This window comes from Rhinatrema bivittatum, chromosome 1 (assembly GCF_901001135.1).
Source record: "Rhinatrema bivittatum chromosome 1, aRhiBiv1.1, whole genome shotgun sequence".
Taxonomy (NCBI): domain Eukaryota; kingdom Metazoa; phylum Chordata; class Amphibia; order Gymnophiona; family Rhinatrematidae; genus Rhinatrema; species Rhinatrema bivittatum.
This window is the reverse complement of record NC_042615.1, coordinates 405335869-405362052: the sequence shown is the minus strand read 5'-3', so window position 1 is coordinate 405362052 and position 26184 is coordinate 405335869. Positions and strand designations below refer to the sequence as shown.

At 46.0% G+C, this 26184-nt stretch overlaps 1 protein-coding gene across 5 annotated transcripts in view; it reads right to left on the bottom strand.

The window, feature by feature from the left end:
- The window catches only part of ERI1 (exoribonuclease 1), a 308911-nt gene that overhangs the window by 42152 nt on the left and 240575 nt on the right, over window positions 1-26184 (bottom strand). For 4 of the 5 annotated variants that reach the window (XM_029602203.1, XM_029602176.1, XM_029602167.1 and 1 more), the window contains one exon: window positions 19616-19730. In XM_029602203.1, the coding sequence (XP_029458063.1) occupies window positions 19616-19730 (115 nt within the window). Of the gene's footprint in view, window positions 1-19236; window positions 19289-19615; window positions 19731-26184 lie in introns of all 5 variants that reach the window. The other variant, XM_029602185.1, reaches the window with a different exon arrangement.

The following is a 26184-nucleotide window of genomic DNA, read 5'->3' as shown; positions in this document are numbered from 1 at the left end:
CGGGGCTCAAATCGGGGGGTGGCTGTTAAAAAACGGTCCCCCAGCCCCAGGGAGTTCCGAAAATGGAGCCGATGAAAAATTCAAAATGGCCGCGATTCCCGGGCTTTCCCGACCCGGGAACGGCCTGGCCAAGCTCTGGGGACTCGATCCCCGGGCTAAATTTGCCTGCCCTGCCGAGGAGGGACCTTCCCCACCCGGCAGGGAGGCAGAGCAGAAGCCCCCCTCGGAAAAAAAAACGCGAAGGGGGCTGACACAGAAGAGGCAGGCTGCCTGCCGCAGCAAAGAGCCGCTCTGAAGAAAAAAACAGCTGAAAAAAAAAGTTTGACAGCCTGCAGGCCTGGAGTGAAGCAGGGGGGAAACCTGCCTGTCTGGTCGCCGGTTCAATCCCTGAGAGAACCAAAAATAAAGAATATGGGTCTGCTGCTGTAGGTAAGTAATAAAAGTACTGGAAATACTTTTAAACTTAACCTGATTCCTTTGACACTATGTAATTTATTTATTTATTTATTTATTTTTTACAGACTGAGCACAGCAGCGGAAAACTACGACCACTTGGCAGCCAGAGGAGGGGGAAGACTAGAACTGGACTACCAGACTTGGTCCCCCACACCTGGAAGCGATAACGGACATAGGCTATGCACTGCACAAGAGGCAAAGCCCCCCTGAGTCCAGCAAGAGCCAGGAGACGGAGCCATCTCCTGAAGAAAAATTCAAAATCTACAAACTTCCTGACTAACTTATTTTATTTTGACAGAAAGAAAAACACAATATCCCTAAGGAATAAGTACTTGCTTGATCCTGGAAGAAATGAAGGCTGACTAGCCTAGAACAGGATACCGAAGGGACATCTGCTGCACCTGCTGGAGACAGACAAATACTGAAAGGTTATAGGATAGGCTCTGTCCTCATATAGGATATCCTTTCAGTTTTAGTTTGTCTCCACCTGCTGGAAAGGAGGCTCAACCCACAGTCTGGACTGATCCGGGTACGTACAGGGAATATTAACTTATTCTGCTATTTCTTCATCTTTCTCCACACTTGTTCCTTTCAATCTCGCAATGCCTCCTGTAGTCTTCCTCCTTCCCTACCCAGCAGCCCCTGGGACAGGACTCCAGAGGGCATCACAAGCAAATCCAGGCTTCACAACCCCAGCTTCCAGAGGCCCCCACATCCTTTGCGGCAGAAGACAACCAGCAGGCTCATCTGCATATCCTACCCAGCAACCCCTGGGAGAGGACACCAGAGGTCAGTATGAGCTAATCCAAGCTTCAGGCTCACAACTCAATATAATTTTACTAAAGATTTTATTCAGAAGGAATTTAATTCAAAATAAAAATTAATAAGGTCTTTCTCACTGCTTTCAACAGGTACTGGAAGCTACCAACAACTGAAGGATGTCATTGCCATTACCAGTTCTACTGCTGTCCAGATAGATTCCTGATCCACAGTGAGGAACCGGTTCAGTGTGAAAGATGTTGCAGATAGACTCCCTCAGGAACGAGGTGGAGAGACTGAGCAGCATTCGGGAAAATGAGGACATCAATGAATTGCTTATCAGGGCATCTAAGACTGAGAACTCAAGCAGAGTGGAAGGTGAAACTGGTCCACGAGGTGACATATGGACCCAGATTACTATGGCTAGTAGATCCTACATCATGGCTCCGATTTCCTTTGAACTGAAGAACTAGTATGCAGCCTAGGAAGAGGAGATATCTTCCCATGATGGGGAGGAACCAGGACACACAAACCCCAAAGCTGCAGGCACAGCAACCACTGCAGCTAGGAGACAAGGGTAGTGGTTGTCGGTGACTCGTTTCTCAGGCATCCATCTGCTGGCCAGACATGTCTCAGGAAGCGTGCTGTCTGCCAGGTGCCAAATTACAAGACATTACGGAGAGCCTACCGAAAATCCTCAAGCCTTCCACTATCCAATGCTGCTCAACCATGTTGGAATGAATGAAACAGAGGTACCACACAGATCATATTAAAAGGGACTTCATGACAGAGAGGGTAAAGCAGATAGATGCACAGGTGGTATGCTCCTCAATCCTCCATTTAAGGATAAAGGCCTAGCCAGGGAAGCTTGCACTCTGGAGATAAATGAATGGCTGCATAGATTTGTGTCAACGTGAGCATTTTGGCTTCCTGGATCATGGGATAAGAACATAAGAAATTGCCATGCTGGGTCAGACCAAGGGTCCATCAAGCCCAGCATCCTGTTTCCAACAGAGGCCAAAACCAGGCCACAAGAACCTGGCAATTACCCAAACACTAAGAAGATCCCATGCTACTGATGCAATTAATAGCAGCGGCTATTCCCTAAGTAAAATTGATTAATAGCCATTAATGGACTTCTCCTCCAAGAACTTATCCAAACCTTTTTTGAACCCAGCTACACTAACCACATCCTCTGGCAACAAATTCCAGAGCTTTATTGTTCGTTGAGTGAAAAAGAATTTTCTCCGATTAGTCTTAAATGTGCTACTTGCTAACTTCATGGAATGCCCCCTAGTCCTTCTATTATTCGAAAGTGTAAATAACCGAGTCACATCTGCTCGTTCAAGACCTCTCATGATCTTAAAGACCTCTATCATATCCCCCCTCAGCCGTCTCTTCTCCAAGCTGAACAGTCCTAATCTCTTCAGCCTTTCCTCATAGGGAAGCTGTTCCATCCCCTTTATCATTTTGGTTGCCCTTCTCTGCACCTTCTCCATTGCAACTATATCTTTTTTCAGATGTGCCGACCAGAACTGTACACAGTATTCAAGGTGTGGTCTCACCATGGAGCAATATAGAGGCATTATGACATTTTCCGTTCTATTAACCATTCCCTTCCTAATAATTCCCAACATTCTATTTGCTTTTTTGACTGCTGCAGCACACTGAGCCGACGATTTTAAAGTATTATCCACTATGATGCCTAGATCCTTTTCCTGGGTGGTAGCTCCTAATATGGAACCTAACATCGTGTAACTACAGCAACGGTTATTTTTCCCTATATGCAACACCTTGCACTTGTCCACATTAAATTTCATCTGCCATTTGGATGCCCAATCTTCAAGTCTTGCAAGGTCCTCCTGCAATGTATCACAGTCTGCTTGTGATTTAACTACTCTGAATAATTTTGTATCTGCAAATTTGATAACCTCACTCGTCGTATTCCTTTCCAGATTATTTATATATACTCTCTGTTTCCTGTCTTTTAACCAGCTTGTAATCCACGAAAGGACATCGCCTCCTATCCCATGACTTTTTAGTTTTCTTAGAAGCCTCTCATGAGGGACTTTGTCAAACGCCTTCTGAAAATCCAAATACACTACATCTACCGGTTCACCTTTATCCACATGTTTATTAACCCCTTCAAAAAAATGAAGCAGATTTGTTATGCAAGACTTCCCTTGGGTAAATCCATGTTGACTATGTTCCATTAAATCATGTCTTTCTATATGTTTTACAATTTTGTTCTTGAGAATAGTTTCCACTATTTTTCCCGGCACTGAAGTCAGGCTATAGTTACCTGGATCACCCCTGGAGCCTTTTTTAAATATTGGGGTTACATTGGCCACCCTCCAGTCTTCAGGTACAATGGATGATTTTAATGATAGATTACAAATTTTAACTAATAGATCAGAAATTTAATTTGAGTTCCTTCAGAACCTTAGGATGCATACCATCCGGTCCAGGTGATTTGCTACTCTTTAGTTTGTCAATCTGGCCTACTACATCTTCCAGGTTCACAGTGATATCGTTCAGTTCGTCTGACTCATCACCCCTGAAAACCATCTCCGGAACTGGTATCTCCCCAACATCCTCATTTGTAAACACGGAGGCAAAGAATTCACTTAGTCTTTCTGCAATGGCCTTATCTTCCCTAAGAGCCCCTTTAACCCCTCTGTCACCTAATGGTCCAACCGACTCCCTCAAGGATATTTCAAGGATTGCTGAGCAGAGATGGGATTCACTTGAAGGGGCACAATGTCTTTCAGCACAGAATGGTAAACCTACTGCAGGTTTTAAACTAGAATTATCAAGTATGAGTGAACAAAACCCTAAGTAAGTAAAACAAACACTCATATAGAAATGGGAATTGTGGGGGATAAAAGGCAATATATGGAAAGCTATGTAAACTAATGCTCACAGTGTGGATAATAAAGTCTCAGATCTTGAGGCAGTCATAAGAGAGGCTGATTTAGATATAATAGCTGTAACAGAGACCCGCACACGGAAAACCATGACTGGGATATAGTTATACCCGGCTACAATCTAATTCAGGAAGGACCGGGTAGGAAGGAAAGGATGTGGCGTGGTACTATATGCAAAGAACAGTATTGAAGAAACAGCATTGTTGGGCTTACGAGGTAAGCAGGAGGCACTATGGGTTAATCTGGAAAGAGAGAATGGAACATCCATTTATATTGGGGTAATACATAGACTTCCATCACCGACAGAGTAGATGGATAGATATTTTATGGAGGATATTCACAGGATTCTTGTGAAAGGGGAGGTGCTGCTGCTAGGTGATTTTAATCTTCGATGTTGATTGGGACATTCCAATTTGCAGTATCTTCCAGAAGCAGGGATATCCTGGATTCTCTGCAAGGAGAACTGTTCTGACAACCGGTAACTGAACTCCCATGGGAGGGGTAATACTGGTCCTGGTACTTACCAATAGGGACAGCATTTCTGATGTTGCAGTGTATGATCACCTGGGAATAGTGGTTCAATATTAGGACCTAAGAGATGAAGGTTCATTCTAAGGCGAGGTCTTAGACTTCAATCAAAATGGGGGAGTACCTCAAGGAGTCATTAGCTGAATGGGAAAATCTAGGGGAAGTAGAAGGGCACTGGGCAAACCTAAAATGAAATATCCTAAGGGCAACTAATCTTTGTTAGGAATGTAAATAAAGGGAAGAGGAAGAGACCATTATGGTTTTCTAAGAAGTATCTGAAAAGGTAAGGGAGAAAAGGTTAGCATTCAAAAGCCACAAGAGATCGCAGAAAGAGGAAGACCAGCAACAATATCTGGAAAAATTAAGAGAATCTGGAAAAGTAGTCAGGAATGCGAAATTTAAATAGAGGAAGAAATAGCAAATACAGCAAAACAGTGTGTGTGTGTGTGGGAGGGGGGACGACGACACAAGGTTTTTTGTTTTTTTTATATCATAAGATATGTTAGTGATAGAAGTGCAAAATTAGCATTGTAAGACTCAAAGGTGAAGGGGAGGAATATGTAGAGGCTAATGAGGAAAAAAGCAAAATTGCTTAAACGTTTCTGTTCAGTATTCACTGTGGAAGGGCCTATTGCAGGATCACATAAAACAAATACGATTGGAAGGGAGGAAAACCTCTATCAATTTTCAGAACAGTGTGTTCATGAGGAGCTAGCTAAATAAAGTAGATAAGGTGTTGGAGCCGGATGGGTTACATCCAAGGGTACTAAGGGAACTTAAGAGATGTCCTGGCAGCTTCGCTAGCTGACCTTTTCTATGCATCTAGAGTGGTTCTGGAGGATTGAAAAAGGGCAAATGTGGTTCCTAATCATAAAAATGCAAGTTAAGAGGATGCTGGGAACTACAGGCTAGTTAGTCTGACTTCTCTGATGAGCAAACTAATGGAATCGCTGCTGAAACAGAGGTTAGTGCAATTTTTGGAATCCAATGGATTGCAAGATCCGAGGTAGCACAGTTTTACCAGAGGTAAATCTTGTCAGATGAATCTGATCAATTTCTTTGATTGGGTGACCAAAGAGTTGGCTCAAGGGAGAGCACTAGACATAGTGTACTTGGATTTCAGCAAGGCCTTTGATACGGTTCCGCATAGACTATTTATAAATTGTGCACCCTTGCTATGGATCCTAGAATGACTGACTGGATTAGAAACTAGGTGCGTGGGAGGTGACAAAGGGTAGTGGTAAATTGACTTTTCTCTGAGTAGGGGGTTGTTACTAGTGGTGATGGCACTGGCGCTGGAAAAAACCAAAAACAACCAAAAAAACAAAAACAAAACAAGTCCATCAGCCGCAGGTTGGAAAACGGACACTCAATTTTGCCGGGTCTTTTTTCCAAACCCGTGGTTGTCAGCGGGTTCGACAACCAACACCGGTAAAATTAAGCATAGGATGTCAGACCTGCTGACAGCCGCCGCTTCCGCTAAGGAGGCACTAGTGCCTCCTTATTAGCGCGGGCCTTAATTTAAATATAGACTCGAGTGCCGGCTCTCCCGCAGAGTTTATTTAATCGGCCTGATTGTTGGTTTTAAATCTACAACCTCTTACCTACTACTGCTTGTTCTCCCCCATACATAAAGGTAATTTTTCCAAAGATATAACCATCTTTGATTTTCTGAAAATGAACCTGGACCATTTCAACCATCATTGCTCCCAGTTTGGGCATTTAGCATTCTTGTCAACAGAAATCTGAATAAGGCATGGAGCTGATTCTCCAGGAAAGATATAATGGTAAGGAATGCTATAAGCAATTCACTACCATTTGAACAGAAGCTGAACATAATTCCTAGAGCTTCATATTAAGCAGTAATTCTCAGATGATCTTACTTCCCAAACAGTCTATTTATTATTATATTTAGGAATAGAGGAGTAGCCTAGTGGTTAGAGCAGTTGGCTACCAGCCAGGAGACCAGGGTTTGAGTCCTGCTGTCGCTCCTTGTGACCTTGGGCAAGTCACTTTACCCTCCACTGCCTCAGGTACAAACTTACAGGCCGATACAGTAAGGTTCGCGGGAGAGCGGGCAAGGACCAGCTCTCCTGTGCGCGCGATTCACTAAAAAAAAAAAAAAAATTCAAATCAGCGAGTTTGACAGCTGACGCTCAATTTTGCCGGCGTCGGTTCTCAAACCCGCTGACAGCCACTGGTTCGGAAACCAGCAAAATTGAGCGTCCGATTTTCAAGCCGCGGGCAGATTTATTATTTTTAATTATTTTTAACTTTTGGGACCTCAGACTTAATATCATGGCGATACAGTGTACAGAAAAGCAGTTTTTACTGCCAGCTGGGCTACATCTTCTACTCACTACTGCCACCTCTGGTGGCTTCTCAAACTGTCTAAAGAAATATGTGTTTGTGTCCAGAAAAGCAGTTTTTACTGCTTTCCTGTACACTTTCCCGGTGCCAGCAGAAATTAATGCCTACCTTTGGGTAGGTGCTAATTTCTGAAAGTTAAATGTGCGGCTTGGCTGCACATTTTACTTACTGAATCGCACGGGAATAACTAATAGGGCCATCAACATGCATTTGCATGATGCGGGCGCTATTAGTTTCGGGGGGATTGGATGCGCGTTTTCAACGCGTTATTACCCCTTACTGAATAAGGGGTAAAGCTGGCGTGTCAAAAACGCGCGTCCAAACACGGGTTAACAGTGTGCTCTGCTAGAGCGCACTGTACTGTATCGGCCTGTTAGATTGTAAGCCCTCTGGGGATAGGGAAATACCTACAGTACCTGAATGTAATCCACTTTGAAGCACTGCAAAAAAAGTGGAAAATAAATAAATGTAAATAAATATTTGCCTCACTAGAAAGAAAGAGGGCTTAATGGTAATCCAAGGCTCCCTAACCTGCTTGCTAAAATGACTATCAAACCTATCTTGAAGAATCTGGACTCTGATCAAAAAAACAACCTTTAAAATCCAATTTCCAGCCTGTTTTTTTTAAAATGCAAACTAATAGAAAAAATAGTTTACATCCTATCTCTTAGATGTCCTTGAAGAGGGCAACATCCTGCATTCTTAACAGTCTACCTTCAGGAAATGTTATAGAATAGAATCTGTCCAACTAGCCAATATCAACAGTATTCACCTGAATGCAGAACAAGGCAGTAACTTCCTCCTAGTCCTTAGAGGCCTTTCTGCCACCTTTTACACTATCAACTTCTGATTCAACACTTAGGGGACACTGGCATTGAAGGCACAGAACTCAAATAGAAAAGACGCAAACTAACAGAACATAATCTATTGCAAGAAATTGCTCCAAAGCTCACTGGGAGCTCATGTCCAATAGCCCCTGCTAGAAACCCAAGATCTATCCACTTAGTGTTTGTTTTCATATGTGAGGATGTATCAAAGTATACTGTATGTTTTAAAAACATTCTTTTATTTTAAGAGAGAATATTTTAGTTTTGTGATTGCAATGACTAGTTAATCACCTTCCTGGCCAGTCTCTCTCTCTCACATACACACCAGTCACCTCCCTGAATATTGAGAGGTTGATTCTACAAGTCCTCCGTCTCCCCAGATGTCTTGTGTCCTCTTGGCTTCTAGAAAGCTTTCCACCAGAAAGTCTTATTTATTTAGAACTTTTTTATACCAACATTCATGTAAGATACATAGCACATCGGTTTACAGCAAAACAACTTATTTGGAAAACCATTACACAGAACAGGGGTAACATTAACCTGGGATCTGGGGCAATAAATACAAACTGCTAACATAGTGGTTATTTAAATAATAAATACAGACTGCTAACAGTGTTTATTTAATTAAAGTAAAAAGGGAGAAACTGAACAGTTTAAAATAGCACATTACTTAGTGAGGACCACAGTCTTCTCTGAAGTAATCGGGGTTACTTCTATGGCAGGGGGAGGAGAGGGAAGGTAGGGAATGTTAGTGGGAGATTGGCAAAAGGATTATAGCAGGGGGGAAAATGAAGGGAGGTTAATAAGCAGATTACAACAGGGGCCTTGGAGACTGGTGGTTCTCTAGTCAGATGAAATGTTTTGCAGGGGAGGGGAGGGCAGGGCCAATGGGGGGAGGAAGAGGTTGAAGAATATCTTTGTCAGGAATAACATATCTGAATAAAATGAGCTAGTGAGAGGCAGGGCCTGCCTCTCACTTATGGACTGAAGTAGAGGATGTTTCAGTGTGGTGTGAGCAAAAGGCTCTAAGTACTTTCTCCTACGCTACACAAAAACTGCTTGAATACCTTCTACATCTCTCCAAAGCTGGTCTCAAAACCAATTCCATTAGTATTCATCTGGCACATATGATATAGAGCAGTGATTCTCAACCTTTTTCTGTCGGGACACACTGAACACATGATTGTCTCGAGGCTAAATGTAAACATATACTCTGTATCTACAGGAACTGCCCTGACCCCCAACAATGGGTACACAATAGAACTAGGACATTCCCTGTTCAATTTACCATACAAAAAATATATTTCTGGTGTCATCTCAGTAACAGCAACATAAACATGCTCTCCTACCAGGCGAAATAGCCCTGCTTATAAAAAAAAAAAAACAAAACAAAACTGAAATTTACCACCACCAAATGTCCTTTTGAGAAAACACAACAAATATTGATACACATGCCTACATGCTATTAAAATATCTCACCTCAGTCACACACATAGAATCGACCTTCAAGTACTGAAAGACCACAAATTACAAATATGGAGACAGAAACTGGAATGGTAACAACCCTACCTATGAAAAGGCAACACTACAAATATTTAACCAGGCCTTAAACACCAAGACAGAACAAACCAAGCTGCTAGGGATCCCTATACAGAAACTACAGGCTTGAAAAATACCCTTACCCTGGGTCACAATATTCAAGTTGTGAGCAATAGGGCTTGAAGTTTGAGATATCGAAACTTGCCCCAATACTGTGTGATGAGATCTGAGAAGTCCCCAGTCTGATCTGTTTCTGGATGGACAACTCTCAAAGGAGTGGAAACCTGACTTGCCTCGGCCAATGAGGGCTACGAGGATTACAGTCCCCTTGTCCTCCTTGAGCTTCAAAGTCTTCGCCACTAGTGGAACTGGAGAATACATGTACAGGAGACTCTGGCCCCAATGAAGGGCAAAAGCCTCTATGGCTAGCTTGAAATCTTTACTGTACATAGAGCAGAACTGAGCAGCCTTCCTGTTCCAAGGAGCTGTGAACAAATCAACCTCAGGGTTTCCCCAGAGGCAGAAGATCTGATTTGTTATCCTTTGGTCCACAGACATTCGTGGGGTTTGAAGGAGCAACTCAGTCTGTCTGCTATCCCTCTCTCTAAACCGGCCAGATATGTGGTTTTGAGCCCCATCCCATGGGAGAGGCCCAGGACCATATCTAGACCGCCTTGACCCAGGAGGTAAGAGCTAGTACCTCCCTGCTTGTTGATGTAGTATATAGCTGCTTGGCTGTTTGTCTGGATTAACACATTATGTTGGACAGCCGATCTCTGAAAGCCCACAGAACATACCGGATTGCCCGGAGTGCCAAGAAGTTGATTTGACAGAGATGATCCTGGGCGGACCAATGACTAGAGGTGGACGCATCCGTGATTAGGACATTTTGAACTCAAGGAATTTGGAAGATAAATTTCTAACCTGGAATAGGGGAGAGAAGGCATCACCACCAGGACGACGAGTCTCGGAGGGATGGAGTAATTCAGATGCAGTCCTGTAGATCCCGAGTGGCCTGAAGCCACCGAGATCATAAGGTCTTTGCATATATATATGCATGCCCAGGGAGTAGCGAACTGTGGTGGCCTTGTGGCCCAATAGTTAACATGTGCCGAGCTGATGTCTGCCACGAAGGACATCAGTGTGATGGGCCGTTGCTGCGGCCTACCAGCTGGCTGGGACCTTGGAACCATCTGAAATCCTCTACAGAACCTAGAGGATTGGTGGCAGACACTGGGACCAGCGGAGGCTTTGGTGAAACCCTGGGAACAATGGAGAACTGGTGATCCTCAACAAGGAGTCACTTTGGAGGCATCACAGCTGAAGCTGGTGCATTCCCATGCCCAGCACTGTACATCGACAGGGACTGATACCAATGCTTCTTTAGCTTTCCTCAATGCTCAGATTGGTCCTTTCTCGGTACCAAGGTCAAAGATGATGATCCCAATGCCTTCGACCTGGAAGAGGCAGGTGATGGCCTGTCTCTGGCATCCCTGGAAGCTGTTGATGCAAGAGGAGCAGACAGCACCGCTGATAATAGCCTGGTGACCATCAGTCTCAACATCAAGGGACTCAGAGGTCCCTTGATGTTGATGCCTCTGATGTAGATACCGATGGATCAGATTTCCCTGGCCCGAAGAGCTGGTCCATCTTGTCGAGCCAGGCCCGGCGTCCTCTGGGGTCATCTTGGCGCACTTGCTGCAACCCTGGATGTCATGTAACGCTCACAGAGCATCTATCACGGTGGACTGTGATAGACATGATCCTCGTGTGATTTGATGGTGGCGGCCGTTGGGCACAGAGTGCACTGCCGCCGAGGGGGGGGGGGGGGGGGGGAGATAGACTCCAAAGGAAACTTACCAAAATGTCAAAAAACTACTTAGAGATAAGAGAAATCCTGAAGGATCCGCGATCCCGACATCAGAATTATCTGAAAATGCAAAGAAAAAACTTCGGAAGAAGCGGGGGGGGGGGGGGGGGGGGGGGGGGGGTGAAGTGAAATAAGGCTAAACTTTGTCACAAGAGACTGGGCTGTGCGGAAAAGAAGACTAAGGGGACCTTGTGTGAACACATGGTATACTGCATGCTGGAGCAAAGAAGCTTATGTTAAAGCTTCTTGAACTTTGACTAAGTTTTATGTGCTGGTCGCCATCGGATGATGTCACTCATGTGAGGACTGCCATCCTGCTTTTCCTCTGAGAAAATAACCTATTTACATTTACCCTTAATATTCCTCGATGGCCCTCTTTTCCTCCCTTCCCCTGGTTTCTGCCAGATAGCAAATGTTGCTTACCTGATGTAACAGGTGTTCTCACGGGACAGCAGGATGTTAGTCCTCACAAATGGGTGACATCGAGGATGGAGCCCTGTACGGAAAACTTTTCTGTCAAAGTTTCAACAAGCTTTGACTGACACTGGCACACTGGGTGCACTGAGCATGCCCAGCCCGCAATTATCCCTGTGAGCCACAGGTGTCTCCCTCAGTCTCGTCTTATAGCTAAAAAGCGCAAGCGAAACTAAAATAAAAGTATACAGACCCAACTCCGCGGGGTGGCGGGGCGGGTTTCGTGAGGACTAACATCCTGCTGTCCCGTGAGAACACCTGTTACATCAGGTAAGCAACATTTGCTTTCTCACAGGACAAGCAGGATGGTAGTCCTCACAAATGGGTGAGTACCGAGCTGAGGATGCCCGGGAATGCACCAGATACACCGCAGATGCGCAAAGGCGTAACGACTGAGGTGGAAATGGGAACGGAGGGCATCCGCAACACCATAATGGGTTCGTGGAAGGATGTTGGGTAGTGAATTGAAAAAAATAAGAGTAGGCGGACTGGCCAAACATGGAGCATGCCGGCTAGTCAAATGTAAGCAATAATAGGCTGCGAAGGTATGGAGAGGACTCCAGGCTGCAACCTGATAAAAAAGTACAAGCAGCAGTAACCAAAGGGAAGCTGTTAAGGCTAAGACGGACACAACAGTATGTGGATACCCACAGTGTTGTAGTGAAATGTCTGCTTGTTGGTAGGAAAGGAAATATAGACCACTTAATCAGAAGGATTAGGTCTGTGTGGCCACTGGAAGTAGCAGCTTGACCCTTGCATGAAGGAAAGAGTCAAGTGGAATTCACATGGAATGCAGTGCAATGTAGATAGAATGTAAGCGCAGCATTACTGTCCAGGAATGTGGAAAACCCACTCTCTCCCTAGGGCAAGAGAGAGAGGTTAGGAAAAATTAATAGAGTATTTCCTGAGGAAAGGAGATACAACATCTACCTGAAAAGGATAGAAAGTTGAATGCGTAGAACTACTCAGTGGCAGAGGAACGGAGTCAGGTGAGTATGGAAAGAGTGCATAACTCACGGACCCTGCTGGCAGGAATGACATTAAGAGGGAAAGAAGTTCCCTTGCCAAACTGTGGAAGAGAGGAATGGAAAGGCTCAAACGTAGAATGTATGAGACTTATAAGGAGAATATATATGTTCATTCCGTGATTAGAGAAATAGAGGCGGCTTGATCAGTGGATAATCCATGGTAAGCCGACTCAGAGAGGATTACCGAAAACGGGAACCCAACTCCCAAAACGATACACCTCCTAAGAGAAAGGTGTATCTATGTGGAGGATGTCTGGAGAACAGAATCCGAGGGAGTAAGAAAAAATGGTGGAAAAGTAAAAGGGGTAATACCTCTTTTTTTTTTTTTTTAAGCGTCAGGAGGTAAAGCCTGCCATATTAAACGGCAAGATTTATGTTTAGAAGGTTATGTGACGCTACCAGAACCTAAGAACATCAGTAAGTCTATGATTTGGGACTAACTGGTGAGGGAATAAAAGGTTACTGATATGATGGATTGAGAAGTATGGGAAGCATACTGATCTCAGTCAGGGAGTGGGGAAAAGAATACTGAACCCCATCCCAGTTCAACATTAGAAGAATGCTGGCTACGAGAGGCAGCAGAAGAGATATATTGAAGAGGCCTTTGATGGAAGAAAAGGCATCTAAGGGAACGCATAGGAAACATGTGCAGGGAGCAGAACCTGTGCATCGTATGGAATGATGCAGACGCCGAGGAAAGTTTAGTTAAACTCAGCGTTAAAAGATTTGCCCTGTACACATGTAATTGAGACCATTCGAGAGGATAGAACCTACGTGGAGAAGGTCTGATAGAGCGTTCATTAAATCTCTTAGATATGTGGCCCAAGGACGCATGAAGTGAACAAGGGCCAAGGGTAGAGCTGCGCAGCTGTCTAGTAGAGCAGCTAAGAGGTAATGCGTGCTTATGAGTTGGAAAGCACATTGTCCCTATGCTGTCTGTCTGTATGCACAAAGAATTGTTGCAAAAGCAGTATTGGAAGGCATAAGGGCATAACTCATGGGCGCAACGTCCAGGAAGTTTATGAGAAACTATGCTGGAGTGCAATAGATGCATAATGGGTTGAAAGCTTTCAGGAGAAACTTTATAACCCTAAGGAATTGCGAGCATGAGTCGAAGGAGACTAGGTCCTAGTTCGAACTGGGATAAGAATCAGGGACGAAAGCAATGAAACCACTTAGGTCCATTGAGTATAGAATGTCACTGAATATAACCCATAGCAGTTTTGAATTATGAGAAAAATGCATAGTGGGAAGAAACCCCATAGCCCAACCATGAAAAGTTGAAAGGCTGAGGTTATGGAAAATATGCGCAGGGACATATAACAATGTATCAGAATGTCTGTGCGCATGCTGGACAAGAGGGTCTTAAGACTGTGGTGTCCAGAAGTGTTACAGAAGGGATTTATGGCAGTGACAGTAATCCCAGTTAGTAAATGTATAGTGAGACCTGAAAAAAGTGAGAGCTCCTTGCATGTACTGAAAGTGGTTAGCAGTAGTCTATGCAAGGAAAGTGAATGATGTTACACTCCGCAGAGAAAACAGCATTCACCAACAGTGATGCAAGAGACAGTTCACTTACCGAAGCTGGTGCCAGCGGCAGAGCTTGGGGTTGTAATGTTGACTCACCATAAAGCACATAGAAACATTAAAATAATGTACTTACTGCAGTATGGAGTGATGGTAACCAAAGATACCATTGTACCTGTGACGTCTAAAGAAAGTTGGATTTTCTTAGGTCCAGGATGTGCGGAGAGTAACTATTTTCTGTTAAAAGAAAGAATAGTGCAATTAAAACTCCCCAACCCCCCTCCCTTCTCCCCTCTGCACTTCGTAGCGCCTGGGGGAGTGTACCGGGACTTTGGTACAAGGTGGGGTGGCCGCTCTGATATCTGACCAGATGGGAGACCAGGAGGTGTCCCAATGGAGGATATCATGTAAGCTCCTGCAGGTGTGTGAGCGGTAAGTGGTACCCGCATTTCTGTATGCTGTACAAGGAGACACTGAGACCTGTGGCCAGGCCTCAAGGTGGACTTGTACATGGGGCAATGGTTGCTGAATCTCATGTTTAGCAGATCAGCCAATGCAGCTGGACCTTGGTTGGGAGGGAACCAAGAGTCAGAGCATTGGTCGGCACAGGGACTTGTTACTGACAAGAGAAGAAGCCCTGCTGCAATCCCAAGAAGATAGAGGGGTTCTCCTGATATTGTGGCTAACATAGCGATATGTGACACTAATACAGTTCTAAAAGGCACATGACCCAGAACTTTTCGAACCACGGTCCGAATGGGAGAACACAACTCTATGGGAATGCCGCCGAAGCGGGTACTTACCATCAGACGTGGATCGCCGCAAGACGAGCCGGTGAAGATTGTTGACTCCGACGGTCTCCGGAGTCCTCGAGGGTAAGGCCGGGGACGTAAACGTCCATCTCGCTCTGAAACCCGGTATGGTGGCACAGGTACAGAGGAGACAGGCCAGGCGTGAGTGGCGTTTAGACTGCTAAGTGTAACAGATGGCCATAGTCCCACACCACTTGACGGTGGGGCACCCCAGGAACAGAGGAGCCCTAACGGAACTCATGTTCCCTTCCCTTGTCACAGCGGCTCGATGTGTCGTGACGCCAATGCAGAAGCCGTCGGACCTGGATCCGGAAGTTCTGGATCACCAAGGACTGCCAAAACTGTAGGAACAGTGCTGATGGCAGTGGTGATGTCGCTCTGCCCGAGCGTTGTCCAGCCTGGAGAAGGATGGCACCGATGTGCTGGATGGCGTCAGCGGCGGACGATCACGATGTCGGCGATGATGGGTGCCACGGTGCTCGGCCCGGTCTTTCCCCAGCGCCGAGATGGAAGCCCTCGTCGTCCTGGAAGGCGATCGATGACGAACTGTCAGCACGCCTGCTCTGCTCCTGACACAATGGAGTGTCTTAAGCTAATACGGGGCTTAAAAAAGAACCCAAAGCGTGGAGCAATGTGAGGAGGCGAGGGTATTATGTGGCGGTGCTATGTCGGTATTGACGATATTGAAGGCAACCTAAGGGGCTTCGAGGATATCATCAAAATGGGTATGAAAAATCGTCGATGACTGGCCAGGAGAATGATGACAGTGACGGGCACTGACAGCAGTGGCATAGGTATCTTTGAAACGATGTGGAATCGAATAATCGAAAAACATTGCCGTTATTGAAAAAGATACCGGCATCGACTGAGTCGAAGTCGAATCAATAGGGCGTCAAGGACACCGAAGGAAAACGGAGGTGTCGAGGGCATCGATGCATGGAGGCGGGCATTTATGCCGTTTGTGGCATGGCCACGGGCATCAACTATAGGGCCACAGACGTTGACGGTATCGATTTGGACAGACTCAGATTTCCAAGTGTACATGGCATCGGTGCCCCAGACACGTGTGTCGGTGGCATCGATATGGACACGTATGGAATCGATGGCATGGATCTCCCAGTCGATGAATTCCATCCCGGCATCAACGCCAGTCCTGGAATCGGCATGGGCATCGATGCCAGCCATAAGGCTGGCATTGGCATCAACGCCCATCCACGGAATCGAGCCGGCATGGATACCCACCGATGGGACCCACCTGGGCATCGAATTTCACCGATGGGAGCAGCCTGGCATCGACTGCCCTCGATGGATGCATTCTAACATAGATGCCCATGGATGAAACACCTGGGCATCGGTGTCCATCGATGCAAAAGGACCTGGCACCGATGCCACCGACGGACAAGCCATCCGGCACCGATGCCATCGACGGACAAATCATCCGGCACCGATGTCCATCGATGGACAAGCCATCCGGCACCGATGTCCATCGATGGACAAGCCATCCGGCACCGATGTCCATTGATGGGGACCATCCGGCACTGATGTCCACTGATGGGGACCATCCGGCATCGATGCCCACCGACGAAATCGATGTGGCACCGATGCCCACCGACGGAAAAGGGCCGGACATCGGTGGGGAGGATGGGGCATCGATGGCATCCCCAAAAAGGGGGTGGCATCGATGAAGTGACCCTGGGATCGTTAAAAAGTGTCTCGGGCAACGGTGGCGGCGACCCGAGTATGCATGGCAGTGACTAACAGCGTGTGCGTCAATGGCATGCATCCGGGTAGGGACGGCACCGAGGAAGCCCAAGGGAAAAAAACAGTGCGTAGGAGGAAAAAAGCCTGGTAGCACTGAAAAGCAAAAAAACATGGATAAAGGCATCAGGGCACCGTGGGGGGAGGGGCGCTGATGACATATAAAAGCCCAGGGCGGTTTAGGAGGGTACCCGTGTAGTGATAGGTATCGACTGCGTGAGGGTACCAGGGAACGAAGGACTTGAAGCTACAGAGGTCCTAAAGTTAAGGAAAAAATCCCTACCCCACTAGCATAAGCAAGCAGAGTGTCACAGAGACACTCGCAAGCTGTTTAAAGTTAACTGAAAAATGGGGGAAGGGAAGGCTTCAGTCAGTTAACAGCCTTAAGATAGTGACAGGAACCGACCGAAAAATAAGAATTAGTACTCACCGAGCGTCGTAAAAACGTACGCGGAGGGAGACCTGTGCAGGGAAAAGTGTTTTTTGAAGTGAAAAGTTAAGTGTTTCCATGAGGTAATTAGTTAAAAAATCCTCACAGAGCTCCAACCGCTATGCTGACTGCAGAGCGGAAAAAAGAAGACTGAGGGAGACACCTGTGGCTCACAGGGATAATTGCAGGCTGGGCATGCTCAGTGCACCCAGTGTGCCAGTGTCAGTCAAAGCTTGTTGAAACTTTGACAGAAAAGTTTTCCGTACAGGGCTCCATCCTCGATGTCACCCATTTGTGAGGACTACCATCCTGCTTGTCCTGTGAGAATAACTTGTACAAGACTTGGGGCTTTCAGCTGGTATGCCCCAAAAAATTGGAACACAGTATAGCTAACTCTTTCGCTTTGAGCCATGTTACCTTGCTTTAAAAAGAAAAAAAAATTAAGGTTTAGCTGTTCGGCCAGACTTTCTCCTAGGTTCCTCAGCAGAGAGTTTCAGTTCTAGGTTCTGGTAATCAGATCATTCAGACTCAGATACCACTAAACTTTTGTACTCCGTATTCTTTGCCTGAACTAGGTATCTGCCTAATTAGAAATGCAAATCTCTATATTTTTGCTCTCTACCCACCAAACAGATCCTCTATTTACTTCCATTATCTAGCTATTTATTCTCAATCTACCTCACCTCAACTATTTGGACTTCTACAACCCAGAACTACTCACAAACAGGTCTATCCAGTAACGAGCGGTAGGAAGAGCTGCGTTAGTGCCCGGCGCACCCGCGGTTGCCGCACGCACAGTGCAGCTCACCTACCGCTCTATCCTGTATGTAAATAGCTTGCAAATGCAAGCTGCGTCTAAGAAGCGTCCGTGAAGCGTTAGGCCTGCGCAACCCATTTTACTGTATAGAGCGCCTATACAGTATCCTGGGTGCGCGGGCCTAACGCTTCACGGCCACGCTGGTATCTGTCATTTCAAATGTCATTTGAAATGACAGATACCAGGAAGTCGGGATTGCCAGTCCCCTCTCCCCTCCTCCCGAAGCAGGGCGGGAAAAGCTGCCTTGCTCCAGGAGGAGGGAAGAAGGGACTGGCAGTGCGAAGCAACTAACTTTTTGCAGCCCCCTCCGGACATCGGACGACCTCTCCTGCCTCCAGCTGCTCGCGAAGATGGACGCTTGCACGGCCGCTGAAGACGTGGCGTCACGGCACGTGACGTCACGTCTTCAGCGGCCGTGCAGGCGTCCATCTTCGCGAGCAGCTGGAGGCAGGAGAGGTCGTCCGATGTCCGGAGGGGGCTGCAAAAAGTTAGTCGCTTCGCCGCTTTACACTGCCAGTCCCTTCTTCCCTCCTCCTGGAGCAAGGCTGCTTTTCGCACCCTGCTTCGAGAGGAGGGGAGAGGGGACTGGCACGGGGGAAGCCGCTTTACACTGCCAGGGGGGGCTGCAAAAGTAAGTCGCCGAGCGTAGGATTGCCCGTCCTCTCCCCTCTCTCTCGCAATTTTTTTTTCGCTTTTTTTTTGCGCTTTGGGAGGAGGGGAGAGGACTGGGGCTGCCCCAGAGACCAGCATCCATGGACGCGGCCAGGGCAGGTGAGCGGGGGCTGGGGGAAAGCTTGCCGCCTACCCTTACCCCTGCCTCTAACGCAGGGGTAAGGGTAGGCGGTAAGTTAGCAGGTTAAACGGCAGGGTAAAATAGCGATAGTCGGGGCGCGGGTTACTGGATGCTAGGGAATAGCTAATTCGCTCATTTACATGCAATATACATGCCGCGTGCAGAAGGGGTTGCCCGGGGATTTTAGGACGCGGTAAGGGTAGGTTAAAGGGGGTTGTGGATCGCAGGAAGGGCTAACGCGGCCGGAAAGTGAGTAGAACGCGGGTTAGGAGCGGGGTAAACGCGGCCGCACTTTACTGGATAGACCTGAATCTTACTTACCTTCATTTGTACAAATACCCTATACCTTTTTGTTCAAATTGCTTTTTTCCAACTGAAAAATAAAATGTCACTGCAACAGTTAGTGGTGTTATTTAATAGACTGCCTTTAAGTAAAACATCAAAGTGGTTCAGAATAATATCAGCTAAGTTTGGTTTAACTTTGATTGTAATCTGCCTTGAGACCATCTTGGAAAAAGGAAGAATATCAACTGTTTATAAACAAATATGGCATTTTTCCCTCCTCCAAAAGCATCTGATCATAAACAAAAATAAATTTTAAAAATCCATAATTACAGCTTCAGAGGAACAGATGTTAAACAACCTTTTGAAAGAACAGCTTAGTTCTTAACTAATCTAAGAAATGCAAATGAATACAGACCTTGTAAAAATTCCCATATGATTTACGTATGTTGATCCATTTTTTTGCAAAGCGGGGATACTTGATGTGGCTGATGAGGCACTGTATATTCAGGAACTTACTCATATCCCAAGATCTAGGGAAAAAAGAAACCACACATGAACAAAGGGGAAAGTAAGAATTCACAAAATCCTCTCCTATTGACAGGAATAAAAAAAAAGTTAGTAGTGATATATAACTTCACTACGATATTACAAATTATCTACAAACTCAAGTCAGAACATCAGTTGGGTTTCTTTTTTTTTGTGTGTTCATATACTGAACTCACAAAAAAGCAAAGTTGTTTACCTATAACAGGTGATCTCCATAGACAGCATGATACATCAGCCAGCCAAGTGGCTGACGACATCCAATGGTGCTGACTCGGAAAATGCTCTCTCATAGAAACATAGAAATGATGGCAGAAAAGGACCAATGGTGTTTGGGTAATTGCAAGGTTCTTGTGGCCTGGTTTGGCCTCTGTTGGAAACAGGATGCTGAGCTTGATAGACCCTTGGTCTGACCCAGCATGGCAATTTCTTATGTTCTTATCCAGTCTGCCCAGCAAGCTTCCCATGGTAGTATTTGTGGAGTGCAAGTTACCCTCATGTATCAATCATTTTTGCTTGACTTGCTGTGCTTATAGACTTGGCCACAGAAGTAGTCTTGTGTTTTTCTCTTAATGTCTGAGCATCAGTACCCCAAGACTGTAAAGAAGTCATGGTTCATGTTGGTTGTCTCTGAATCCAAAATTTCTTTCTCTCTCAGAGCTCAGAAAAACCTAGAAGTCTTTTTGAGCATGAGGTTTCCTACACAGCTGCCATGCGAATCTCTTCAGTATATTCACAAGCTAGCCTTCAACTCTATGGTGAGGAGGGTGAGAATGTATGGCTGATTTGACTTGCTGTCCACAGAGAATATCTGTTACAGGTAAGCAAATTTTCTCTCTCTGTAGACAAACAGAACATAATCAGACATACAAGTAGGGACTTCCAACCTAAGGATTATATGAATAGTACATGTATACAGGCAGTTGAATATACAACCCAGAAAAGACAGATGTTAGGAGGAACGCTGAAGAAATAGGAAAATTAGTTCTTACCTGTTAATTTTCGTTACTGAAGTACCACGGATCAGTCCAGACTGTGGGTTGAGCCTCCTTTCCAGCAGGTGGAGACAGACTAAAACTGAAAGGGTGTCCTACATGAGGACAGAGCCTATCCTGTAACCCTTCAGTATAACCATTGTCAAAGCAGAAAACAACAAAACCAGAATAGGATCAAGCAAGTAACCATAACGCTCAAATGAGCAACTGTAGAACAATGTAAGAAAACATGGTATGACTAAACGCTCTTGCATATACTTGGTACTGGAACAACCAAGGCTTCTGGTGTAATTGCTCAGTGTTTTTGCAAAGAATGAAGTATGAAAAACTGTGAATCTGCAAGAACAAGCTTCGAGAGGACAGAAGAGAAAACCAAACAGGGAAGGGCGTCTGGACTGATCCGTGGTACAAGAAAACAAAGAGGTAGGCGATCTATGATAGCCGTCAGGAAAACAAAAACACAATAGATGCCTCAGTCTTATTTCAGTATTTATTAGAACAGAGATGTGCTCAATAATTGCCCGACTCAGGCCGAGTTTCGCAGCTCGTTGGCCGCTGCCTCAGGGGCTTGAACACTTCAAATTCTCGGTGGAACTCCACACAGTGAATTTCATCAGACGTACAGCAAATGTATGATCAATGTTTCGGGTGGTGTACCGCACTCAGTTTCACATTGTGAAACTGAAGCCGCTCTGAGAGAAAAAAAAAAAAGCTAAAAATAAAGATGATTGGCAGCCCGCCGGCAGGAGTGAAGCAGGGGAGAGACCTGCTGACTCCTGCCTGCCTGTCTGGCCCACGTAGAACCAAAAGAATAAAAAAGTCAAAAATATTCTGTGAGTGCTGTAAAAAAGTTAAATAAAGAACTTTGAAAACTTTAATACTTTTCTTTTTTTCTTGTAAAAACTGAGCACAGCATTGGGGCTCTAAGCCCCCTCGGCAGCCAGAGGACGGGGAGACGAGAACTGGACCACCAGACTCGGTCCCCACACCTGGAAGCACACGGACTCAGGCTATGCGCCGCACAAGGGGCGAAGCCCCCCTGAGTCCGGCAAGAGCCAGGAGACTGAGCCGTCCCCTGCATAGAAAAAAAAAAGACTCAATTTTTTTTTTTTTTTAAGAAAGAGCCAATTTAACTCCTATAAAGAAGTATTTGCTTGATCCAAGGAAAAGAAGAAAGACAGCCGGGTAACTAGCCGAGATCAGGAGACCGAAGGGTGAGCTGATGCACCTGCTGGAGACAGACAAATACTGAAGGGTTACAGGATAGGCTCTGTCCTCATGTAGGATACCCTTTCCGTTTTATTCTGTCTCCACCTGCTGGAAAGGAGGCTCAACCCATGGTCTGGACAGGTACGTATAGGGAAGTTAAATAAGCTTTTTAGGACTGCCTGGACAAAACTGCTATTTTGATGAGCAGTGTCTTCAAGGAAGCAATATTTAATGAAGGTACGGATGGAAGACCAGGTGGTAGGCTTTTCATTATTCCCTCAATGGATGGAAAACTAAGGTGAGCTAAGGAACCTGATGTAACTGACTCAATGCACCTTTACTTTGTATTTAAATGGTTGTCCTGACTGAGCAGAGCAGTAAGAAACACTCTGAAACCCATTTGGAAAGTTTGCTTGATGACAAACTCCTTGTTTTACATGATTAAAGTTGAGTAGATTTCTAATTAAGGCTTTGATCTTTCTAAATCGAACAATGATGTCCGTCTGCAATCAACATATGAAGAGTTTGCTTGCCTTTATTGGCATGTGGAAAGATTATCAGAATAATGGACAGATTTAAATGAACTTGAGAAAGCAAATGTTGCTTACCTGTAACAGGTGGTCTCACAAGACAGCAGGATGTTAGTCCTCACATATGGGTGACATCATCAGGATGGAGCCCAATCACGGAAAACTTCTGTCAAAGTTTCCAGAACTTTGACTGGCCCCTATTGGGCATGCCCAGCATGGCACCAACCCTGCAGCCAGCATGGGTCCCCCTTCAGTCTTATTTGATAGCCACAGGCAGTGCCGAAAAATAAAACAAAACGTTACGAACCCAACACCACGGGGCGGCGGGCAGTTTTCATGAGGACTAACATCCTGCTGTCCTGTGAGAACACCTGTTACAGGTAAGCAACATTTGCTTTCTCACAGGACAAGCAGGATGTAGTCCTCACATATGGGTGAGTACCGAGCTGAGGATGTCCGAACATGCACCAAATGTACCCAACGGCGTGCAACAGGCACAACAACTGGGGTGGAATTTGGTAGAGGGCATCCTGAACCCCACCGGGCATGTGGAAGGGTGTTGGTACGTCACGTTGGAAACAGGTTACGCAGGACAGACTGGCCGAAGATGGAATCCTGTCTTCCGGCTTTGTCCAAGCAATAGTGGGCTGCGAAAGTGTGGAGAGAACTCCAGGTGGCAGCCCTGCAAATATCAGGAAGCGGCACCGATTGTAGGTGTGCTACTGAAGTCGCCATGGCCCTCACAGAATGTACTTTATCACGATCTTGAAAAGGAATGCCTGCTTGCTGGTAGCAAAAAGATATGCAGTCCGCCAACCAGGAGGAGAGAGTCTGCTTACCCACAGGTAATTTGTTAGGATGGAAAGAGACGAATAACTGAGTGCTCTTCCTGTGGGCAACTGTACGGTCTATGTTCCTGTGGGCAACTGTACGGTCTATGTAGAACACTAGAGCCTGTTTACAGTCAAGGGTATGCAGAGCCTGTTCCCCTGAGTTGGAGTGGGGCCTGGGAAAGAAGATAGGTAGTATGATGGATTGCTTAACGTGAAACTCCGAAACTACCTTAGGCAAAAACTTAGGGTGAGTGTGGAGTACCGCCCGGTCCTGCAGGAGTTTAGTGTAAGGCGGATAGGTAACTAGGGCCCTGTAACTCACTAACCCTGCGAGCTGAAGTGATAGCCAAAAGGAAAATCACTTTCCATGTGAGATATTTTAGGTCACAGGAGTGAAGAGGTTCGAATGGTGGTTTCATGAGCCGCCCGACAACCAGATTAAGGTCCCAAGAAGGGGCTGGAGGACGTAAAGGTGGCTTGATATGGAGCAAGCCTTTAAGAAAACATGTTACGAGGGGTTGTACCGATATAGGGACATCCCCGACACCTTTATGGAAGGCAGCTACCGCACTGACATGCATTCTGATGGAAGAGGTCTTTAGACCTGATTCCAATAAGTGCCAGAGATAGTCCAAAAACCTTGGGATTCGACAGGAAAAGGGATCAAGGGATTGTGAAGAACACCATGATGTATACCTTTTCCATTTATAGGAACAAGGAATAAGACTTTCTTGTGGAAGGCTTCCGTGAAGCAATCAGGACACGAGAAACTGAATCTGAAAGGTTAAGTGGTTGAAGGATTAACTTTTCAACATCCATGCCGTCAGGGACAAGGCCTGAAGATTGGGATGGCGTAAACATCCGTTGTTCTGAGTGATCAGAAGCGGGTGCATTCCCAAGGGAATGTGCCTGCGGATGGAGAGATCCTAGAGTATGGGAAACCACACTTGGCGTGGCCAGTGAGGTGCTATCGGGATCATGGTTCCCTTGTCCTGACGGAGCTTCACGAGAGTCTTCGAGAGAAGAGGAAGTGGAGGGAATACATAAAGCAGACCGGTTGCCCACAAGAGGGAGAATGCATCTCTGGGCTGAGAGTGCTCGCTCCGAATGAGGGAGCAGTAATTGTTCACTTTGTGGTTCTGAGGGGACGCAAAGAGGTCTATTTAGGGATGACGCCATTGCTGGAAGAGAGAGGTCGCTACCGAGGGATTGAGAGACCACTCGTGCGGTTGGAAGACACGACTCAGTTTGTCTGCCAATACATTGTGCACTCCCGGCAAATAGGTGGCCCTGAGGTACATGGAGTGGGAGAGCGCTTCCGCCCAAATTTGCGCAGCTTCCTGACACAGAAGCAAGGAACCTGTGCCTCCCTGCTTGTTGATGTTCCACATGGCCACCTAGTTGTCTGTCTGAATCTGGTGTTTGGCTTCCTCTGGAGACCAAAATCCTTGTGACTGTAGATCGTTCACATGAGCTCCCCACCCGAGGTTGGAAGCATCGGTGGTGAGAATGAGTTGAGAATCTGGTAGGTGAAAAGGCAGTCCCTGGAGGAGATTGTTCTGATCTTTCCACCAGGCGAGAGACAGACGGAGTGCGTCGGTGATGTGGACAATGGTTGACAGAGGCTGAGTCGCTAGAATCCATTGTGACCTCAGTCCTCCTCACATCAATGGCCAGGCGGGCCATTGATGTGAGATGGACTGAGGACGCCATGTGTCCGAGAAGGACAAGGAATTGCCGAGCTGTTGCTGTATACTGAGACTGCAACTGGTGAGCGAGGGACACGAGGGTTTGCACTCGTTGTTGAGGTAGAAAGGCTTTTGCCTGTAAGGTGTCCAAGTCTGCCCCAATGAACGACAAGGTTTGAGATGGGACTAAATAGGATTTTTCGCAATTGACAAGAAATCCTAGAGAAATTAGAGTGTGTAGGGTCAAATCCAGGGACGATCGAGCAGCTTGCTGGGTTGGGGCCCTGATTAACCAGTCGTCTAGATAGGGGTAGACATGAATACCTTCTTTCCTGAGAAAGGCTGCGACAACTACGAGACATTTGGTAAAGACTCGTGGTGCCAATGCTAGGCCGAATGGAAGCACTCGGTATTGATAGTGCTTTGGGCCTACTAAAAACCTGAGGTACTTGCGATGAGCTGGAGATATCGCAATTTATTTATTTATTTAAATACTTTTGATATACCGATACTCAAGACTAGTGTCTTATCGTACCGGTTTACACTGAAACAAGGGGTAACCGATTAACTAGGAAGATAAAGTTACAATGAACAGGGGATTTACAGGGTGGGAGAGTAGAGAGCAAAAGCATATGATTAACATAATAAATTGTAACATAGTAAGTGTAACATAGCACAGTTTAACATAGGAACGAATGTAGCAAGTTTAGATCATAGCTTAATCTTTAGGTCTATAAAATTGCAGGTACGAAAGAAGGAGGCGGAAGGGGTGGGAGCATTGTGGGTGTATGCATCCTGGAGGTCCAGAGAGCAGAGCCAGTCTCCTCTTTGTAGAAGAGGTAGAAGCGAGCCCAAGTTTACCATCTTGAACTTTTCTCGCTGGAGGTACTTGTTGAGGGCACGTAGGTCCAGGATTGGACGAAGCCCCTCGGATTTTTTGGGGATCAAAAAGTACCGGGAATAGAAACTTAAACCTTGTTGCGAAAGAGGGATGGGTTCTATTGCTCTTAACTGGAGAAGAAGGGAAACCTCCTGCTTCAGAAGGACAGAGTGGTTGGTTACTCTCCACGCTTGTAGAGGTGGTGAGTCCAGTGGAAGAGCAAGAAAGTTTAGGTGGTAACCCTGAGCAATGATTGCTAGCACCCATTGGTCGGTTGTGACATGCCGTGAAAGTGGCACAATCGAC